Below are 20,947 nucleotides of genomic sequence, written 5' to 3'. Positions count from 1 at the left end.
GGTTGTTAAATCGATTGGTGCGGCCGCCATTGGGGTTCCAGGAAGAGAAAGAAAAGGGCGAAAGCTAGAACGGAAGCGGGACCTAGGAAAAAGCAGCCCGCATTGGCTCTTCCGAGGCCTTAGGGCGGCCCCTGAACGCTCCTTCCTCGTGATAAGTCCGAGTCAGGAAAAAGAGGAGGGTAGATAACCAAAGCGGAAGAAGCGCCTGCTTCTATTGGCCAATCCCAGAGGAAGGCGGAGCGTCCGCGGCGTCTAATTGGTGCAGAAGGCGAAGTGGGCGGGGCTCTGAACCGTAGGTTTTGTTGTGAGGGTCGGTTGTCAAGCAGCAACCAATCAGGGCAGAGGATGGAGGCAAGTGGGGGTCGCGCCTGGAGCGGAGCCTTGGCCTCCCGAGCTACAGCTGCAGGTAGAGTGGGCGATGACCCGGGTTGGGAGGAGCGGGGAGGAGGGGCTCCGGCCTGGGCCGAGCTCGGAGGGGGTCGAGGGCGCTGCCGGGAGAGAGTTCCGGGCCGGGGCAGGCTGGAACCAGCTACCCCAGAAGCCAGAGGGGCGAGAGGGTCAGGCGAGGCTGAGAGACCAGCCCCAGATTTGGACGAGGCGGGAGGGGGCAAGTTAGGGGACCGGAAACAGAGCGGAATGGTACTGAGTTGGGGCGCGAGAAGCAGTGGAGCGAATGAATGGGGGACTCCGATAGCAGCGAGGAAAGGAGAGTCAAGGGGTTTGGCGGGGCGGAGGCCAACTAGGGAGGTCATGATGCGTTGAGTGGGAGCATGGGCGACAGCAGAAAGGGAACGCAGGGAGAGGCTCCTGGCCAAGTGCTGAAGGGCCAAGGCTGTGGAAGACGCCATGCCTCTTAGAGTTGAGGACTCATTCCAACCTACGCCCAGACTGGAGACCCAGTTCCCATCTCTGTCCTTGAGAGTTGCATGGGCAGGTGTGGTTCCCTTTACGGGAACGAGGGGATTGGACCTTCAGGATCCTCTTGGAGATCCATCCGTCCCGCACAACCCAGGACTTCAAGGACTTTCTCAATGGGCTGCTAGTCATGGGCCCCTGACCCTCGGTCTTCAATGCTCATCTGATACACCAGGTGCAAGCAGTAATTCCCAGAAATCTGTGTGAAGTGCAGACATGTGGTCCTCCCCACCCCACTGCAGCTGCTCGTATTTGAGACAGCCACCTTGAGCACAGCCTCTTGTGATCTCAGACCTCCGGAAAGACGTTTTTTCAGATAGCATCTCACTATGTAGCCCTGGCTGGCCTGGAACTCACTATATAGATCAGGCTTGCCATCCCCCCCCACCCCCCGCCCCAATGAAGGTATTGAAGGCATGTGATACCATACCCAGCTACTCTGGGAAGATCTAAGGTCTTTGTTCCAGTGCTAAGTCCCTCCCCCTCTGAAGTTTCTCAGATCCCATGTGCAGTACAGCTCCAGGCCCTGGGGGCATTTGGTGGGTCATCGAGGGACCTTGGTGAGCCAGGGACCTGCAACTCTTCCCTAAACACTTCTTAACACCCCATCCCCTCTACTTCTATTCCAGTCTCGTGTTGAGCTGAGATGGCCCAAGCCTGACATTCCATGATCCTGGATCCTGGCAGATGTGCACAGGCTGCTACAGCAGCAGTGGATGATCTAAACCACCAGGCAGTCCTGGGCCAAGAGAGGAGGACTCTCTGCCTGGATGTGTGGAGACTCCCTGCCAACTTGATTGGCGGATCTGGGGGGGATCCACCCCCACCCCACAAAGAAAGCACAGTCCATTTTGTGGGTGGGGTCTCAGGTGCCAGCCCCTGAAACATGGCCACCCCTGTGGTCACCAAGACGGCCTGGAAGTTACGTGAGTACTTTTCATTTTTCCTTATCATCCCATTGTTTTGTGGGCTGTTTGTTGCTGGGCAGAGTCTGAACCTGCAGCTTTGTCTCCTCTCCTTGGTGCAGGGGAGACTTGAGCCTTGTAAAGTAGACCAAGATGTAAATCACATTGGGCAGGTGACTTATCCCCTTCAAGGCTCAGTTTCTGTATCTATAGAGCGAAATAATTGCACCTACATTCTGTAACTGCTATGAGATTCAGCTGAGATCTCAAACTTAATAAAGCACTTGATGTAGGATTTCCATTCAGGCTGATGGGCAGGTGGGATGAGAAAAGCTGAATGGTGTTTTAGAAATTTTAAACATGTTACAAATCAGATTTCTTCAGTCACATGAAAACATCTTGAAATGGGATGGAGAAGTGACGAGGGGGCTGAAGGATAGACAGATGCTGACAGGCTCTGGAATGTAATTGAGCAAAGAGTGTTTCTAAATTCTTTTGACTCTTATAATAAGTCTTAAAAATTATTGAGAGCCCCAAGGTGCTTTTGTCTAAGGTCAGGTATGGTGGTGCACACCTTTAATCCCAGCACTGGGGAGGCAGAGGCAGGAGGATCTCTGTGAGTTTGAGGCCAGCCTGGTCTACGTAGGCAGCCTACACTGGGCATCATCTCCAGCTCTCCCCTCTGCTACTGCCCTCCTCAAATTCAAAAAAAAAAAAAAAAAAAAAAATTATTGAGAACTTCAAAGTGCTTTTGTCTAGAATAGATAACTCTTCTTACCCATGTTTGCCATGTTAGAAAACACTAAGACAGTTTTGAAACATGACATTTACTTAGGCCTGACATTTAGTGATAATGTCATCACATATGTATCTTCTCGAAGATTCTGCTAGAGCAAATGAGAGTACCAAAAGCCAATACCATCTTGGTATTAAGATAGTAGTTTTGTTTTTCTTTTGAACCCTCTAAAACCTGAGGATTCCAAGGGGCCTCGGATCATGTGTGGAGGACCTGTTCCACGCCTCTGTGGGTCCCTCTTGAGTTGTAACTGGTTGGCAGAGATTAGGTGTGTTCCTGCTCTGCTGGGTGTTATCCCTGGTTGTCTTCAGGAACTGGAGTAAGGCTCTAGCACTTTTTAAACACAGGACTTTGGGCAAAACTGTTTGCTAACTGTTTCCTCATTTGTAAAGTGAGAGATTGGGACTATTTTCAAGATGTTCTCCAAAGCTCTAGTATTTTGGGAAAACCCTGTTAATGGCCCTCAAGGAAGGTACACTTTAGACGGAGTGGCTTTTTATTTGTGGGGATTATGTATCCAGCTCTTCAGCAGCTGACTATACCAAAGGGTAGAGCAGGCACTGGGAGGTAAATCAGGGCCAAAATAGCCAAGGTCACTGTATAGTGGGAGCTCAGCCTGAGAGAATAACAGGACTCAGATAATCACATCCATGTATTTCCAGCCCTGGTCTAATTCTAAGCTGATGTGTGTGCTTGGAACAAGTTAACTAAATGGTGAGGGTAGAGAGTGAGACAGGGACAGCTGTGTGAATAGCAGGTGCATAGGCCCTGAGACAGAACTTGGCATGTACTGGAAGGACCTACAGAAGGCTCTGAGGCTGTGGCACAGTAGCAAGGAGAAAATGATACCAGATGAAGCTAGTGAGTTCTGCAGGGGTCCATGTCCACAGGACCCTACCCTTTGGAAACCTTGGGTTTTATTTTGAAAACCCATTATCAAAGACTTCAAGCCATCAAAATAGTTAAGCAACAAGTGGTAATGAGATCAGGCATGTTGAGAATCTGACAGTTTCTTTTCTTTTTTTTTTCTTTTTTTTTCCAGTCTTTTTGAGACAGGGTCTCTCTGTACCCCTAGCTGTCCTGGAACTCACTATGTAGACCAGGGTGCCCTTGAACTCACAAAGATCCGCCTGTCTCTGCCTCCCAAGTGCTGGGATTAAAGGTGTACGCCACCACGCCCGGCTGACAGTTTCTTTTTTTTAATAAATATTTTATTTATTTTTATTTTATGTGTATGAGTGTATTGCCTGAATGTGAGTGCACCCATGTCATGAAATGCTGTGAAGGTCAGAAGAGGGCTTCAGATTCCCCTGGAACTGGAGTTAAGGATGGTTCATAGCCGCCATGTGGGTACTGGGAATCAGACCCGGGTCCTCTGCAAGAGCAGTCAGTGCTCCTAACTGCTGAACCATCTCTCCAGCCTCAAGAATCTGACAGTTTCATGTGCGCAGAGATTGCCATGAGTATAAACTAAGGAGTCCAAGGCCACATAGATTGGGACTCCTTGGGGCTTCAGGGTCTGATGAGAATCAAAGCTCTTGGCCAGTGCAGAATTACTGAAGCCCATCCTTTGCATCTTCCTCCCAGGATGCAAATCCTCAGCACCTCTAGGCAGAAGGCAAGTGTTCCCCAGCTTTGGCTGGGGTGTAGAGGCCAGGATGTACTGCCAGGGCTTGGGGAGGTCCTATGGACTTATGGCAAGAGGCAGAACAGTAGCTCTCACCTGGCCTGCCCGGAGACACTGAAGATTTTGACCTGTTTGTATGAAAATCTGGCACCCAGGAGTTGCTGCTTTTTGCTGATGCCTGTGCTGTACCTTCCATCTGCATGAGCTCCCATCAGCATCTGTTTGAGGGGAGACATCTCACCTCTCTCCAACACAGACCCCCCCCAACCCCTTGTGACTCTTCCAGTCCTAGGTAGGCCCAGCTGCCCAGGAAGCATCTGATCTCCCTGAAGGCAGGAAGCTCTCATTCCATAGCCTCCCAGTGCCAGGCCTAGAGTAGATACCTAGAAGTACTTATACCACACTAATGGCTGTCTTAGGCAGTAGGGTCCTGAGGTGGGACTGAGCTAGACCTATTCCACTTTCCCAGGGGAGGGTAAAAGCTAGAGCTAATGGACAAGGGCCTCAGATGGGTCCAGGGAGTGGCTGTGGAGAAGGAGACCTCTTTGTCTAGAGGTCAGAAGACACTGTGGCTAAAATGAGGACTAGAGAGGGCCCCAACTCCCATGGTTCCAAATGATGGAGTTTTCAGTGCCCAGGCTAACTCACTAGTTGGGCTGGCTGCTGCTTGTGCCATCTGTGTCCTTCCAGGCTCTATTAGGAAGTGTTGACTCAGAAATGGTGTCCGGAGCTAGGGCCCCTGGCATCTTTAGGTGCTCCATGGAGCCAGGCTGCTTGGATTTCTTGGGCCTCTTTTCCAGTCTCCTTGTGTTCTACAGCTCATACAGGAGCCATCCAGGTAGGGTGGAGTAAGACCTGGAGTGGAAGAAGGGCCCTCCATGAACAGGTGACATCCTCCTCAGCATCACCCAAGCCAGTCTCTCAGGGCATCTGCATGTTGGGGTTTCCCTTGCCTGTATGGAAGACCTGCCCTTTCCTTTCTCCTCTTCATTCCTGGGAAGAACTTGGGGACCAGGGACTGGCTCCAAGGCCTAGGCTGCCTCTTGGTTCCTTGCTAAGTTCTTTCTAGAGCACTGATGAGGCCCCTGAAGTTCCCACCTGTGGCCCATGCTTTGGCCCCACAGTCCAGGCCAAGGTCCTAGTGGCTGCCTACAGGTGGCCTCATCTCCCACTCTTTGTGGTCAGTCACATCTGCAACCTACATCTGTTGTCTCCTGCCACTGTCTTTATGAAACCCACTCCCTGTCCACCAGGGGACCTGATGGTACTTTGTCCAGGTTGACCAATTTTTAGCCTGCCTGTCACCTGCTCAACCTGTTCATAGTGAGCTGGCCCTGGGGTTAGCCTGTTCTCAAGACAAGGACCCTCCCTCAGAGAGGATGGGTGACTAGTCCAAGGCTACATAGCTAACAGAGCCCAGACCAGCACCTGATTTGTGATTCTGAATTGGGAGTTGGAGACAGATGTCTAGAGAGAACTTGAATTGTTCTAAGGTATGTCCCAGGTGGACTCTGTCCATCTGAGTGGCACCTAAGAGCGTCTGAAAGGCACTTAGGAAGTGCATGAGTCCTTTTTCCCTTTCTTTCTTTTCTGAGTGTTTTCATATCAGAAAAAGTTATGACCATATCCGTGGATCTTATTTCTTAAGACAGAGTTAAATAAAAATAGCCAAGCCGGGTGTGATGGGGCATGCCTTTAATCCCAGCACTCGGGAGGCAGAGGCAGGCGGCTCTCTGTGAGTTCAAGGCCAGCCTGGTCTACATAGTGAGTTTTAGGCCAGCTGGGACTACAGGGAGACCCTGTCTCAAAAAGACCAAAAAAAAAATAGAAAGCCAATTTTAAAATTTGAGTTTAGTCATCCCACAGTATCTGTGGTGATTGGTTCCAGGACCCCTACACTCAGATACCCAAACCCACACGTGCTCAAGTCCTTCATACAGTGGTAAGTGTGCGTAGAAACTACACTCACCTTCCTGGGTACTTTGAATCATCTATTACTTGTGATAGCTAGTACAGTGTAAGTGCTATTTAAATATTTGTTGTGTTATATCATTTAGGGACTAGCAGTAAGAAAAAAAAAAGGTCTACATGTACAGAAAAGGACAGGTGCTTGTTTTGTTTGTGACAGGGTCTTTGTAGACTAAGCTGACTTCGAGTTCCTGATCCTCCTGTCTCAGCCTCCTGAGTGTTGAGGTTACAAGTGTGTGCCACCATGCGCTACACTGCGATGTGCTTATTCCCATTATTTCCTGTCTGGAGTTGGTTGAATGTGTGTGCATATGGAATATGTTCCATGTGGTTGGTATTACCAGCTGATGTGAAGAGAAAGGAAAAGTTTAGGAGGCCTAAGAGCAGGACAGGGTGACAGGTGGAGGGATAGTCACTTTAGTCTCTGACCCACACCTTGCTCTGTTGCTGGTCTGCAGCTCAGGGGGATTATTTGGGCTTCAAGTTCAGAGCCAGTAGCTGAGCAGAGCCACCTCCTCTCTATGGCCCATCAAAGTCCTCTGACATTTTCTTTCTCTCCTGTGTAGAGGAGATCGTCGCTCATGCCAGCAATGTGTCCTCATTGGTGCTGGGCAAGGCCTCCGGGCGGCTGCTGGCCACTGGAGGGGATGACTGCCGTGTCAACCTGTGGTCCATCAACAAGCCTAACTGCATCATGGTGAGTGATGAGCCATGGCCATTGGTGGGGATTGGGGCTGGTAGGGATACCAGGGTGGCCCAGCATACCATCAGTGCCACTCTAGCTGTCTGCACAGTGAAGCCCAGGCCAGCTGGGATGGTGGCAGGTGTTTAGGAAACGGGACAACATGGGTGTGGACAGAGCTCCAGAGTTTACATGGGAAAGAGGTTCAAATAAGACCTGACTCCTTGCTGCATGTGTGTGGGAGGGTGTGTCTGTCTGTCTGTGCATTCATCCCCAGCCTTAGTCCATGGAAAGGACTGGAGGGGTCTTGGTTGGCACTACTTAGGGAGGTAGCTCTTTAAACAGTTTTCCTGGCATGTACCATATACAGAGCTGCATCTGCTTTCCAAGGCAGGAAAGCCTGAAGGGAGGAGGTGGGGGGCCACAAAGCAATCTCAGGCAGTTCTGTTGGCCAGTGACCACCAGGTTTGGGCCTGTGTCTTTCTAGATGTTGTAGTAGAAGCATATCCATGTGCACACACGAAAATGTATCTCTGAAAACCATTTTACTCTATGTAACCTGATTCTTTAGAATGACAGTTCCATGAGGATTTTTCCTATGCCAGCAAATACTGTTTTACAGCACAGTTTTCACACTGTTTTACAGCAGATTGCAGGGATGAGTTGTAATTAGTTTAGCCATACCCTGTCATCCACAGGATGCTGGCTCCTGCTTTCTAGCTGCTAAACCACACTGTTAAACATCCTCATCCGCCCAAACTTTTGAGCAGATCCGTGATCACTGCACCTAGTCTGAGGGTGTGTGCTTCTGAAAGGTGGTCAGAACAGGCTGCCACACTGCCCTGCAGAAGCCTCTTCTGTCCTCACCCACAGCATGGGGGTGTGGCTATGCTCCACATCCTCACCAGCTCAGGGAATTGTCATTCTTTTGACACTCGGCCAAATAAACATGAAGGGAAAGTGACGGAAGGTGATAGCTATCAGTGAAAACTTGGCTACTTCAGTGGTTTTGTGAGATTGAGAGGAAACTGAGACCCATCAGATCATAGCCAGTGTTCAGTAAGAATGAAATTTTTTTATTTTACTTGGTAGACATCAAATGTTTTCTTTCCCCATGAAATGTCAGAGTAATAAACGTAAGTTGCCAAATAATCAGCAAGGGTTGGGGATATCCCTAGTACTGCAGAGAGGTGCGTGCTCTATAGGCAGTCGGTCGCTTTATTTTTGTTTGCTTTGAGTGTATGATACTCATGGGCTCAACATCCACAAGGCAAGAGGGTGAGTGCTGGATCTTCCTTCTTGACTTCACTTCCTCCCTGGAGATGACCAGGACTCCAAATTCCTTCTGTGCCCCAGAATTACTTAGTATATAGGTAGGCCAGCAGGTGCATCTGTCCCCTCTAGTGGTCTCATTCTGTGTACACACCCTGCATCTTTGTTCCCCTAAGTATTGCGGAGATGAGTCTTCGTCATGTTTGAAGGGCTCCTGTGATGGACGTTTACATGAACTCCAGTCTCTTACCATGAATAACCTTGGATTTGTGCATGCAGAGAATAAACTGAGATGTTGCAAGATGTTTTTTTTTTTTTCTGAGATAGGGTCTTACTGTGTAGCCCAGGCTGGCCTTGAACCCAGAGATGCTCCTGCCTCAGCCTCCTGAGTTCTTGGAATTGAAGACATTGTTTGCCCAGTTGTCTGGGCCCATTTAGAGGCCTGTCACAGGCGGGCAGAGTAAGAAAAGCTGCTATAACTACCAGGCTGAGGAGCAGCCCTCACACATCCCCATTGGGAATGTTGCCTTATCAAACCTTAGTGGAATGGCCACTGTGTTTTGAGGGCCCATGCAGGGAGTAACAGACACCATGGGCTTGGGTTTCGGCCTTCCCACCACAAAGCTGGAGATGTCGGCTCCTTCTACCTCACCTGGACCAGTCTCTCTGCTCTAGGTGAGCAGAACCTACCTGTTCTCCAGCAGACCTTCCCAGGTCCCTGGGAGCATGAGGCAGGCAGGCAGGCCCCAGGGAGCCTGGTACCCAGAGGGCACACAGTGGCGATGCATGCCTAGCTTTCCATAGCCTCTAACCAGACAGAGTGGCAATGGGAACAACCTGAGTGGAGTTGTTCAGACTCAGGGCTAAAGGGTCAGCATCTCCTTATCTTGGTCCCCTGATTCCTTCCAGTGGCTCAGGGTGATTTCTGAAGGTGATGCTCATGCTAGAAGCACTGTGGAATGAGAGGGAGGTGGTTAAAGAATGCCTGGGATTTTAAAGTCAGAATCTCAGTACATAGCCAAGGCTGGCCTGGATCTTGTTTGTAGTCCAGAGTGGCCTGGAACTCACCATCCTGCCTCTGCCTCCTAAGTGCTGGGATCACAGGTATTTGAAGGGTTGCTTTATCCATTCTTGTGGCTGACTGTCCACCATGTCCAGCTGAGTTTTTCTCTTTTACTCTAAGAGCAGGAGGGCATAGGTGGGGCCTTGGGGAACAGCCCTCTACTTAGCCACTTCTTGGTGAAGACTTTCCTAAGTCTTGGGGCAGTAGCTGGGGGTTGTTGTTGCAGTTCACTGGAGCTATTGCCCTCTCTTCGCAGAGCCTGACAGGTCACACATCCCCTGTGGAGTGTGTCCGCCTCAACACCCCTGAGGAGCTCATCGTGGCTGGCTCTCAGTCGGGCTCCATCCGTGTCTGGGACCTGGAAGCTGCCAAAAGTAGGCCTCCCCACTTAATACCCCTTTGTGTGTTTGGGCTGTTCCTCAGGCTCAGGACATTGGACCGCTGTCTCCAGGAAGTCTTGGTGCTTTGCTCCCAGAGCACTGACCAGAGGGGGTGACACCCGTATAGCTCCATTAGCCCAGCAGCAATGGGTGTTACCATCCCCCAAGTGCTGGCATTGAGGAAGCAGCATGTACAATGTCTGCATGAACAATGGTATGTGTGTATGTATGCATATGTGTGTATTCAGAATCTGGAAGGGCTGGGTATGGTGGCACACGCCTTTCATCCCAGCACCTGGGAGGCAGAGGAAAGTGAATCTCTATGAGTTTGATGCCAGACTTGTCTACACAGTGAGTTCCAGGCCAGCTGGGGCTACAGGACGACCCTGTATTAAAAATAACAAAAACAAACAAACAAAGCCAGAACCTGGAAGGACATCAAATGCCCAGAGGTCCCTGCAGGGCATGTGGATAAGTGGGTGGCCGTGTGGGAAGGACAGTGGAGCTGAGACACATGTGCCTCAACTTGGGGTGGACGAGGGGTGTGGACCTTCTGTTTGCTTGCATTCTCTTTGTCTTCATTTAGTTTTCACACTGGCAGGAGTAACATGCTTTGAAAAGCCCAGGGTAGGTCATTCTAGCATGAACTGTGATGGAGAGAGGAAGCCTTTGCCCCTCCTTCCCATGCTCTGAGAACCTGTTTTCTGTCCCTTCCCCATCATCCCTGTTTTCCTAAACACTTAACATTATACTTACTTTTGTCTTTGAAAAACAAAACAACAACAAAAAAGGTTGGCCCTGGTGTGGTAGTGCCGCCTATAGCCCATCATTCAGGAGGCCAAGGCAAGGGAATTGCTAAGTTGAAGGCCAGCCTAGGCTATGGTGTGAAACCCTGCCACAAAAACAAAAGCAGAAAACTCCCAAATAAAGAAAAAATGGTGCACATGAAACACTGCCCTGTGCTGTGGGAGGCAGGATGTAGCTCTTTGCAGCCACCCCAGCCCCAGGCCCACTGCCCACATTTTAATTCCTGTCCTCCCAGTGTCACTATTTACATGGTCAACATTGTGTTGCAAGGACACCCCCCCCCCGCCTCCAAGTGTTTCTTTTTGTAGCTTGACTTTTTTCCCTGGAGTGAATAATTGTCCATCTTCTATCTGCATTTTTGACATCCCCATCACCACTCACCACAAAAGCTATACTAGAGAAGCCAACTCCCCGCCGCCCCAGGTCCCTCCGGTAATCCAGCTCTCTCTCAGAGTCTCTCTTCCCTGGGCTCAGTGCCTAGGAGCCATGAGGCTGCAGGCCAGCCATCACCCCTGGCCTCCTCGTCCCTGTCTCTGCTCGCCTGATCCTACGATGTTCTCTTTATTAGTTTCTTCTCATGATGGAGCCCACTCTTCGTTGCCCACTAAGAAAGGATGAAAGGATCTGGTGTGGTATCACAGGCCTGGAGTCCCAGCTAAGGCAGAGCCAAGAACATCAGAAGCTCAAGGCCCAGCCCGTTTCAAAGTCCAAGACCTAGGGATATAGATCAATGGTAGGGAGCCCTTGTTTAGCATGTATAAGGTCAAACAGCACTGAGGTCAAATGGTTGGCAGAGTGTTTGAGACCCTCCATGACTGAAAATGACCTCATTCTACCTCCATTCTTTAGAATTCAGTATAGAGTTATAGATTAGAAGTAATTTACCTTTGTGATTTTGAAGCTGTGACCCATTGCCATTTAGGTTACAGAGTTGCTATGAAAGCCTGTTCTTAAACAGGGCTTTCCCTCTCCCTCCTTCAACTTATAGGATGTCCCAGCTTCACTGCCATGAGCCCTTCTGTGAGTCTGTTCTCATCCCTGAGCCTTGAGCTCTGGATTGCAAACACAGAGGCCTGCCTTCTGCAGATGCCACCACCCAGGCTTTGTGGTTGTTATTCTGTGGCAGTGTGGTGCAGTGTTGTCAGCCCTACAAATTTGCTGGAAGAATCTGGAAATTGATGTGGAACCCCTCAGATCTGCAGTGTTTACAGCTGACTCAGCATGCTTTCCTGAGCATGACATAGGCTAGCCACAGGCAGTCTAAGTAGAGTCCTTTGCCTCTGGGTAGGAGGCCACCTGCTGAAACACAGGGGCCACAGGTCTGGCCCAGGCTGCCTTTCCCAGAGAGCTCCCAAGAGGCTCTGCTGTGGGATGGCAGCTGTTGGCCACATGCACATAGTAATAAGCTTCATTTCATTCCAAAACATTTGTATGAGTGGCCCTAAGAAAGATATTGGTGCTGGGCCTCTGGAGTGACCTCATGCTGATGGTCTGTTGAAGAACACAGAGCCCCAAGACCCCTTTGATAACAAATAGGGCTGCATGCCCTATGTCTCAGGAGAGGTCCTGCAGTCAAACCACAAGCAGGACCCAGGGCATGCTATGCTGAGCATCACTGGACTTGAGCTGCGGGGAGGAGCACTCTAGGATGGTGGACTCTGACTGAGAAGGCAGTCATTCCCCAGGAGACCTCTGCCCCAGACTGAACCCAGTGGATCCCACCACCATGACTCAGTGAAGGGCAAAAGGACCAAAGGGAGAGGCTATGGGGCCACAGTCCACCCCAGGTTTCCTTGGCTGCTGCCCTTCACCCTGGGACCAAGAGTGATTCCTGTATGGCAAGCTGGGTATGGATGGTAAAATCTGACTGGCGGGGCCTCCCATTGTGACAGATAGGCAGACTGATGCCAGCAAGGATGCTGGGCTTAGTAAAAGCCCTGAGACTGCAGATGGCAGAACCTGAAACTTGAATCCTAGTGTCAGGACTCCTGCCCCAGTGCTCTCTGCTCTCCATCTACTTCATGTTGGGGTTCTCAAGCTTGCCCTCAGAAGGGAAAGCTAGGACCTCAGGTTCACCTACACTCCATTGGCCTGAGTGTGACTGACAGTGATGAGAGGCTAAGGTACAAAGGGACTTCTGAGAGGGCCAAAACAGTACAGGAGGATTCTGGCAGAGACTGGGCAACCACTCTGTTGGGGAGGGCTTGGAGGGCCCCACATGTGTAGGCAGGCCCAAGTCCCCTCCACTTTGCAGTCCCTGGAGCCTGTGAATGAGACCAGGCATCCCCTGGGAAAGACAAGCAAGGGCAGAAGTCATGGTAGAAGAATGTGGTCCTGCCAGCTTTCTGCAGAGCAGCTGGAGGGTGAGGGTGCTCAGCCCAGCAGATCCCACAGGAAGGTGTCCACACCTAAAGAAGCCGGCCTGTATGGAGTAGGCCCTGATACAGAGTCTTGTGTCTCAGGATCCCCCTTACAGTGGTAGGAAAGTGAAAGCTGGCTGGGTTAGCATGCAGCCCAGGCTTCCTGGGCCACAGACCCTGCTTGGCCCCAAAAGCACAGGACAGTTGAAAAGCAGAGAAGACTGGGGGCTCAGTATGGGGTGCAGTTGGTTAGGACATCCACTGCACAGATGAGGCAGGTGCCTTGGCAGATTCCTCAGGCATGGGAAGGTGGCATCGTCCTAGCTGCAGTGCCTGTCAGAGACCAGGCTCCAGGGCTGGATGACAGTGAACCTGGCCTCGGGGCTGACACTACAGCAGCTCACTTCATGCTGTTCTTGCCTGGGCCTGATCTGGGCCAGTAGCTCTGTCTCTGATTTCATTTCTGAGGCCCAGGCAGAACTCAAGAGGCAGCACCTGGTCTAACTTTGGTCCTGGCCCCTGCTGTTTAGCCTCAAGCATGATGTCTCACTCTTTGAACCATCCACCCAGCTCCTGGCATGGTCACAGTGACCCTGACCTAATGTGTAGAGTCAGCCTGCTGAACACACCAGAAGCACTCATTGGATGTGCAGTGCTGAGGGAGGCACTCGGATCGCCATAGCTCTGGGTAGTACATCCTCACCGAGACACATGCTTGAGGCCTGAGGAGGAGGGCTGAAGGTCCAGAAGACAGACTGGAGGAAATGCAGGCAGGCTTCTCCAGGAAGAAACTAGAATGGAAATGATTGAAACTGGCATTTATTGAGCTCTTGGCATGTGACAGGACCACTCTAATCACTTGCTGTTTAGTTTTCATTGTAAACCAACGTGAAAGTCAGGAGGTGATTGCCTGGAGTCACACAGCAATTGAGAAGTAGAGCCAGGGACTGATCCTAGTTTTGTGTGACTCCAAGACCCATGGCCTGATGTGGATGGGTGAAGACTCAGTTACAATAAAGTTCATTCAGTTCATCTGTGCTTGGATCTTTATATTCCTGCACTTGATGTGTTGCATCTAGAGTCTTAGACACCTCTCACAACAGAGCTCACTACCTCTATAGAATGCCGTTTAAAAAATTTTATTTTATTATTTTTATTTTATGTGTTATGAGTGTATTGCCTACATGTAGGTAAGTGCACCTGTGTTGTGCAATGCCTGTGGAGGACAGAAGAGGTCATTGGATTCCTTGGAACTGGAGTTACAGACAGTTGTTAGCTGCCACGTGGGTGCTGGGATTCAAGCCCAGGTCTTCTGCAACAACAACCAGTGTTAACTGCTGAGCCATCTCTCCAGTCCCTTAAAAAAATATTTTATTATTTTTATTTTATGTGTATGAGTGTATTGTCTGTATGTGTGTAAGTGCCCCTGTGTCATGCAATGCCTGCAGAGGTCAGAAGAAGGCCTCAGATCCTCTGGAACTGAAGTAAAGAACAGTTATTAGCTGCCATGTAGGTGCTAGGAACCAAACCTAGGTCCCCTGCAAGGGCAGCCAGTGCTCTTTAGCCCCTAGAACACCCTGTTAAACCTTAACTAGACCTAAGGGTGGCTGGACTCCTCTGCCCCTTGGCCCACCACCCATGCACTGATGGACTTCAGACAGCAGAACTATAAATCTTTCAAAAAGCAAGACTGGAGACAGACTTGAGTGGTACCTGTGGTACCCTGAGACAGTGACACAGGTTTGCTCCGAGGCATACCAAACGTCAAAGGATGGAATGTATCACCATAACTGCGATAAATGATCAGTCTGCCCCTGCTGCCTCTCCCCTGAATCCTGCATTCTCACAGCTCTTCCAGTTGCCCTCAAGGTCTCCTGGTTGGGTGCTCTTCCCCTGGGCAGTGTGAGCCCCAGCATGTCCTCTCTTTGTACATAACTTTTACCTGAAAACATCCCTTGTCCTGGGTTCTTGAGCTCCCCCCCACACCCCGGTCTCTCCTGCCCTCTCGTTGGTGCTAACCTGGGGGTCATTTGCTCTGCACAAGTAGCCCTGTGGCCACATTATTTAGGCCAAGCACTGTTGTAACCACCTCTGCTGCCTCAGGCTATGATGTACACAAGTCATGGGGATGCCTTGTATTTTCTGAGGATGTGAATAGTGACAGAAATGGCTGTAGAACTGATTGTAGGGATGGTGGGGCTCAGTTTATCTGCCCTATTTTCACATCAGTGTCCCAGGTTCTGTACCAAAGGGTATGCACAGATGGGCCTGGCAGCCTTCCTCTGTTGACTCGCTTGTATTTTCACATCATTACCTCTGCTTTCTTTTGCCTGGTTAGTTCTCCGCACACTCATGGGACACAAAGCCAACATCTGCAGCCTAGATTTCCACCCCTACGGTGAATTTGTGGCCTCAGGTTCCCAGGACACAAACATTAAGGTGAGGCACCACTCGGCGCTCATCTCCCACCACACTCCGGCCTGTGTCGGGGGAGAGCCTCCCTCCCCACCCTCCTTGGTATGGAGCCCAGGGGGCTCTAGCCACTTTGACTCAGGATGCCCAGCTGGGGCAAACCTTCTAGCCTGTCTTCTCAGGACTGTCATGACTTAGAGATGTCAATCCCCTCAGCTCATGGCTGCATACTACCCTCAGGCCCAGCCTCCAGGGCTGTCATCATCTCACCTAACACCACCCTCTGCTTCTCTCCCCACAGCTCTGGGACATCAGGAGGAAAGGCTGTGTCTTCCGGTACAAGGTAAAGACAACCCCATGACTGCCATGTGGTATCAAATATAGCATGGGCCACACCACAGCAGGGCTGAGGGGCTGCAGTCCATCATGGGTGAGACTACAGAATGTGGACCTAGAATAACAGTGCTATAGGTGGTCTACCCCTAGCTTTCCACCAATCCCCAGAGCACATTTATTAAACTGTCAGACAGGTAGCTGGTGTCCCTGGGTAAGGGGGCTTTCAGTTCATGGGCATATGGCAGCACTGTGATTAACAATCATTCTCAAGAGCTTTTGGATGAGAGCAACTTAATTCTCTAAAGAGACCAAAACCACTTTCCCAGTGACACTGCAATCTTGATTTCATGGAAACCTGGGTGTCTGTGGCCACACATGGAGAAGTGTCCCTGACATCTCTCAGTGGTAGCCATCTGTCATCTCTCTGGCCCCAGGAAGGCCCTTTGTGTTAGGACAGGCAGAGGGGTTGGGGAGATGCTGTGGGGCCAGGCCCCTCTAGTGAGCTTGATGTTCTCTTCCTCAGGGGCACAGCCAGGCTGTGCGGTGTCTCCGGTTCAGCCCTGATGGGAAGTGGCTTGCATCAGCCGCAGATGACCACACAGTGAAGGTAACGCCAGCATGCAAGCTGGGGCCAGGAGTCTGCTGATCACACCCAGGTTGCATCCTCACCTCCCTGCTGAGTGGGCTTATGGTTCAGAGTGGTGAGGGAGCTCAGGCCCCCAGCCAGTTCCCTAGCCTGACCCTTAACCTCCTCCCACCTTGCCCCAGCTGTGGGATCTGACTGCTGGCAAGATGATGTCTGAGTTCCCTGGTCACACCGGGCCTGTCAACGTGGTGGAATTTCACCCCAACGAGTACCTCTTAGCTTCTGGCAGCTCTGACAGGTGAGAAGGAGCATATTGCTTGCCTGCACCGGCTCCTGTCCAGTCATATGCTGAGGAGCCTGTGCAGACTAAATTTTAGCCAGGATTGGTTCCTGGTGCCCCAGGCCTGTCCTTTCCTGTCCTGTCAGGATCCAACCCCTCTGTGGGGGCACAGTGTAGAGAGGCCCCTTGCTTATGGGGCCAGCCCTGGAGTAGGGTCATCAGGTACAGCCCGAGACATATTTAACACCCTCTCCACCTGCACAGAGCTAGTACCTCCCACAGACATTGCTCCTAGTGGCCCTGGCGGGGGGAGGGTTTAGGAGAGGCCAGGGTCAGCAGGGGGACTGGCCTCCTGTGGCTACTTTGCAGGACAATCCGCTTCTGGGACCTGGAGAAGTTTCAGGTGGTGAGCTGCATTGAAGGGGAGCCAGGGCCAGTCAGGTACTCATGGGTTCCCTGTCCCTCCACCAGGCAACAGGATGTGGGTGTGCATGGGCTTTCCTACCTCTACTTCTGCTTCCTCTCTGTCCTGGGGTTACCTGCTTTCTTGGGGTGGGGTATGGGCTAGGTGAGCTGGGACCCACAGCTAACTCTCACCTGGCCCAGGAGCGTCCTCTTCAACCCTGATGGCTGCTGCCTGTATAGTGGCTGCCAGGACTCACTGCGTGTCTATGGCTGGGAGCCTGAACGCTGCTTTGATGTGGTCCTTGTCAACTGGGGCAAGGTGGCTGATCTGGCCATCTGCAATGACCAGCTGGTGAGGGCAGAGTCACCCACTACCTACCCTTCGCCTTAAGCCCCAACCCACTGGACCTGGTAGGGTCTTGCCCCACCCCACCCCGATCCCAGCTCTGCTGGTTTCTGCAGATAGGTGTGGCCTTCTCCCAGAGCAATGTCTCCTCTTATGTGGTGGACCTGACTCGAGTTACCAGGACAGGTACAGTGGCCCAGGATCCTGTGCAGGACAGCCAGCCTCTGACACAACAGCCCTCCAACCCTGGTGTTTCCCTCCGGCGCATCTATGAGCGGCCCAGCACAACATGCAGCAAGCCTCAGAGGTGGGTGCGTGAGGCCCTGGCAGTGTGGTAGGCTCGTCCCTGGGCACCCAGCTCCAGGCTTTGCTGAGGACCCTGGCCTCCTCTGTTTGGCCCTGCACCCCCAGGGTAAAGCACAACTCGGAGAGTGAACGGCGCAGTCCCAGCAGCGAGGACGATCGGGATGAGAGGGAGTCCCGGGCTGAGATCCAGAATGCTGAGGACTACAATGAGATCTTCCAGCCCAAGAAGAGCATCAGTGAGGCTGCCCTCCCTCCCACTCTGGAACCCAGCCCCCTCTGTCAGAGATGAAGGCCTTGCTATGGCTCTGTCCCCCAGGCCCTACCTGATCTTCATGCTCTCTGCCCTTGTCCTCTGGGCATTGCTGAGCTGAGCTCCCAGAGGACTGAAAGCAGGAACCTGGGCACTCCCAGCAGAGGTCCAGTATCCACTCAGTTGCCCTGCCCTGAACTTAGCAAAGGGAGGACCCATAGTGCAAGTAGGTTAATGAGGCCAGAGACAGAATCACAAGCCTGGGAACCACCTTCCAGCCATACATCCTGACTGGGCCTGGGCTCAGGCCCAGAGAGTTAACAGGTAGCCCAAGTATCAGCCCCCTTTGCCTTGGCAGGTCGGACACCACCTCGGAGAAGTGAGCCCTTCCCAGCACCCCCAGAAGATGGTGAGTGCCCAGCTTCTGAGGACCAGGCTTTACCTCTCCTGGCCCACTCCACTGGCCTACCCCATCTGATCTTGTCCCTCTACCCACCCAGAAGTGCCTGCCATGTGCCTGACCCCAGCAAGGCCCCAGAGGCAGCATGAGCAAAGCAGGCATTTGCTTCTTTCTAGCCCATGCCCAGGTGCATAGAAAGAAACAGGCACCCGTAGGTGGGCCTGCCTCTGGTTTGTGTGCTACTGAGGACAGGTTACTGGGTCCACTGGAGATCAGGGCATGGGACTTCGGTAGGCTAGTGAACAGAGGGAGGGAAGAACTAGGGTTGGGGGGAAACCAACTGATTGTCAGGTCCCAGACCTGGAGCAGGAGCCAGAGAGGCAAGTTGGAGGCCAGAGCCAGAAGGCCCTGGCTGAGAGTTTACAACTTGGGAAATGAACATTCTAATCTTTGGAATGGAAAAGGTGGGCCCTTCATCCTCCATAGCATCCCATCCACATGCATCAAAGGACAGCCCCTACCTCAGTTCTCCAGGACCCCCACCTGCTGATGGTCTCCCTGCTCCCACTTCCTGGCTCTGTCCCAGTCACAGATGCATGTGTCTTGCCCTCTTCCCACCAGACCCTTCTGGTCTGACAACAGGCTTCTCCTTTTGCTTCTAGACACAGCCACAGCAAAGGAAGCCTCCAAGCCCAGCCCAGCCACGGATGTGCAGTTGCCGGTGCCAAATGTATGTCTGAGCAGAGAGGGCATCCTATAGGCCTAAGCCAGGGTTGGGACCTCCCTGTCAGGAGCTGAGGGAGGCCCCAGGCTGGTGCCAGCTCAGCCTCTGACCCCTGCAGCTTGAGGTCCCAGCCCAGCCTCCAGTCATGGCCTCCACTCCTGCACCCAAGGGTGAGCCTGCCATCATCCCTGCCACAAGGAATGAGCCCATTGGGCTAAAAGCCTCCGACTTCCTGCCTGTGAGTGGGACTTGTCCAAGATGTGGGGTGGAGGACTAAAAAGAGAAGGGTGGGGTTGTGCTGCCTGCCCCATGCTAGCATCTGGGTGCCCTCCTGTAGGCTGTGAAGATCCCCCAGCAGGCAGAGCTGGTGGATGAGGATGCCATGTCACAGATACGTAAAGGCCATGACACCATGTGTGTGGTGCTCACCAGCCGCCACAAGAACCTGGACACTGTGCGTGCCGTGTGGACCACAGGTGACATTAAGGTGAGGGCTACTCCTTCATCCTGCTGCCTGAGCTTCAAGCTGAACAGAGAAGTGGCCACACAGTGGAGTCCTGGGGGTATGGCAAGCTTCCATCAGTTGAGCACCAATTTCAGGTTGGGCCTTGCCCTCCTTGTTGGTGCAGTCCTTTAACATGCCCTTAACCTTGCCCACACCCACCCCATCCCCACTGCTCATGGAGCTCTGTTTGCAGACATCAGTGGACTCTGCTGTAGCGATCAATGACCTGTCTGTAGTGGTGGACCTCCTAAACATTGTCAACCAGAAAGCGTAAGTGGCCTCAAGGGGAGGGGAAGAATGGGGTGGACAGGGCTGGCCTGATGGCACTGCGCCCTGCCCTCTCCCCAGCTCCCTGTGGAAGCTGGACCTGTGTACCACAGTGCTGCCACAGATCGAGAAACTTCTGCAGAGCAAGTATGAAAGGTAGGGAGCCCTGCCTGCCTACAGCAAGTAGGAGCCCAGGGACGCACTTGCGCACTTCTGCTTCACCTATGGAGAATCCTCCTCTCCTTGTCCTCTCTGGCTCTGGGTCCGTCTGTGCATGATTCCATCCATTTTGCTTCTGAAGCTATGTCCAGACTGGGTGCACCTCCCTGAAGCTGATCCTGCAGCGGTTTCTGCCTCTCATCACAGACATCTTGGCAGCCCCGCCCTCTGTGGGTGTGGACATCAGCCGGGAGGAGAGGTGAGGGATGCGGTACTTGCTGTTCTAGGCCTTACATGCAGATGGCTATGCCCAAACAGCCTATAGAGAGGGCACTGCCTGGGCAGTGGCTCAAGATATGGGGTGGGCACAGCCAGAGGCTGGGTTCCTCCATGGCCTTGCTGTGACCCTACATCCTGGCATGGATTGGGTCCCATGCTCTTGGGGGGGTGGCGCTGGAGCTATCTTAGGCCTGGTGGGGTCATGGTCGGGGGGGCTGGCCCCATCCTTAGGTGCTGCCTCTCTGCCTGCAGGCTACACAAGTGCCGACTCTGCTACAAACAGCTCAAGAGCATCAGCGGCCTTGTCAAGAGCAAGTCAGGCCTGAGTGGCCGCCATGGCAGTGCCTTCCGTGAACTGCACCTACTCATGGCCAGTTTGGACTGAGAAACTCATTGGGTGGGGGTACAGTGGCCCTCACTGGCCTTGGCCCCCCACTCCTGTTCCCTGTGCGCCCACCGGCCCACGAGCCTCGCCTGGTCACCCCTGCTGCCCTGGCAGCCATCCTGGAGGCAGCATTGCCAACCCATTGGCCACCTCCACAGCCAAGGATTGAACTTCCTCTCCAGCAGTGGCTACACAGCCTTGCTTAGCCCTTGCTTCCCAGGGCAACAACTCCAGCCCCGGAGCTGCTGCTGTAATTTATCAGGCAGATTTATTAAATTTATAACTGTTCCCGACTTCCTTGTGAGGGGCATAGCCTCTGGGGCACACCTGGCTCTCCAAGGCCAGCAGGGGACAGCACAGTGCCAGGTGTGCAGGAAGGGCCTGTACAGTAAAGGGTCAGCTTTACTCTGGAGAAGGGGAGGCTGGGGCTACTGCTATCTCAGCCACACTCCCAGTTGTCCTTGGGTCCCTGTGAGGCCAGCAGGTGTAGCCTCCCATCTGGCCACCACTTAGCTGGTTCAGAGCCTGTCAC

At 52.4% G+C, this 20,947-nt stretch overlaps 1 protein-coding gene across 2 annotated transcripts; it reads left to right on the top strand.

Annotated features, from left to right (window-relative positions):
- The first annotated feature begins 275 nt into the window (after positions 1 to 275).
- Katnb1 (katanin regulatory subunit B1) lies at positions 276 to 20,708 on the top strand. 2 transcript variants are annotated; one of them, XM_008834878.3, is made up of 20 exons: positions 276 to 406; positions 1,545 to 1,841; positions 6,778 to 6,908; positions 9,485 to 9,602; positions 15,114 to 15,214; positions 15,489 to 15,530; positions 16,047 to 16,130; positions 16,292 to 16,407; positions 16,759 to 16,830; positions 16,996 to 17,146; positions 17,257 to 17,447; positions 17,552 to 17,682; positions 18,055 to 18,105; positions 18,759 to 18,826; positions 18,939 to 19,058; positions 19,158 to 19,307; positions 19,519 to 19,595; positions 19,674 to 19,748; positions 19,894 to 20,010; positions 20,283 to 20,708. In XM_008834878.3, the coding sequence occupies exons 2-20, from the start codon at positions 1,802 to 1,804 to the stop codon at positions 20,413 to 20,415; spliced, it is 1,968 nt and encodes a 655-aa protein (XP_008833100.1). In that variant the 5' UTR covers positions 276 to 406; positions 1,545 to 1,801; the 3' UTR covers positions 20,416 to 20,708. The 2 variants fall into 2 exon arrangements, with proteins under 2 accessions (XP_008833100.1, XP_017654113.1); XM_017798624.2 differs by lacking the exons at positions 276 to 406; positions 1,545 to 1,841; positions 9,485 to 9,602.
- The last annotated feature ends 239 nt before the right edge of the window (positions 20,709 to 20,947 follow it).

This window comes from Nannospalax galili, unplaced genomic scaffold (assembly GCF_000622305.1).
Source record: "Nannospalax galili isolate Female #2095 unplaced genomic scaffold, S.galili_v1.0 scaffold957, whole genome shotgun sequence".
Lineage (NCBI taxonomy): Eukaryota > Metazoa > Chordata > Mammalia > Rodentia > Spalacidae > Nannospalax > Nannospalax galili.
This window is presented reverse-complemented; position numbering and strand designations above follow the sequence as displayed.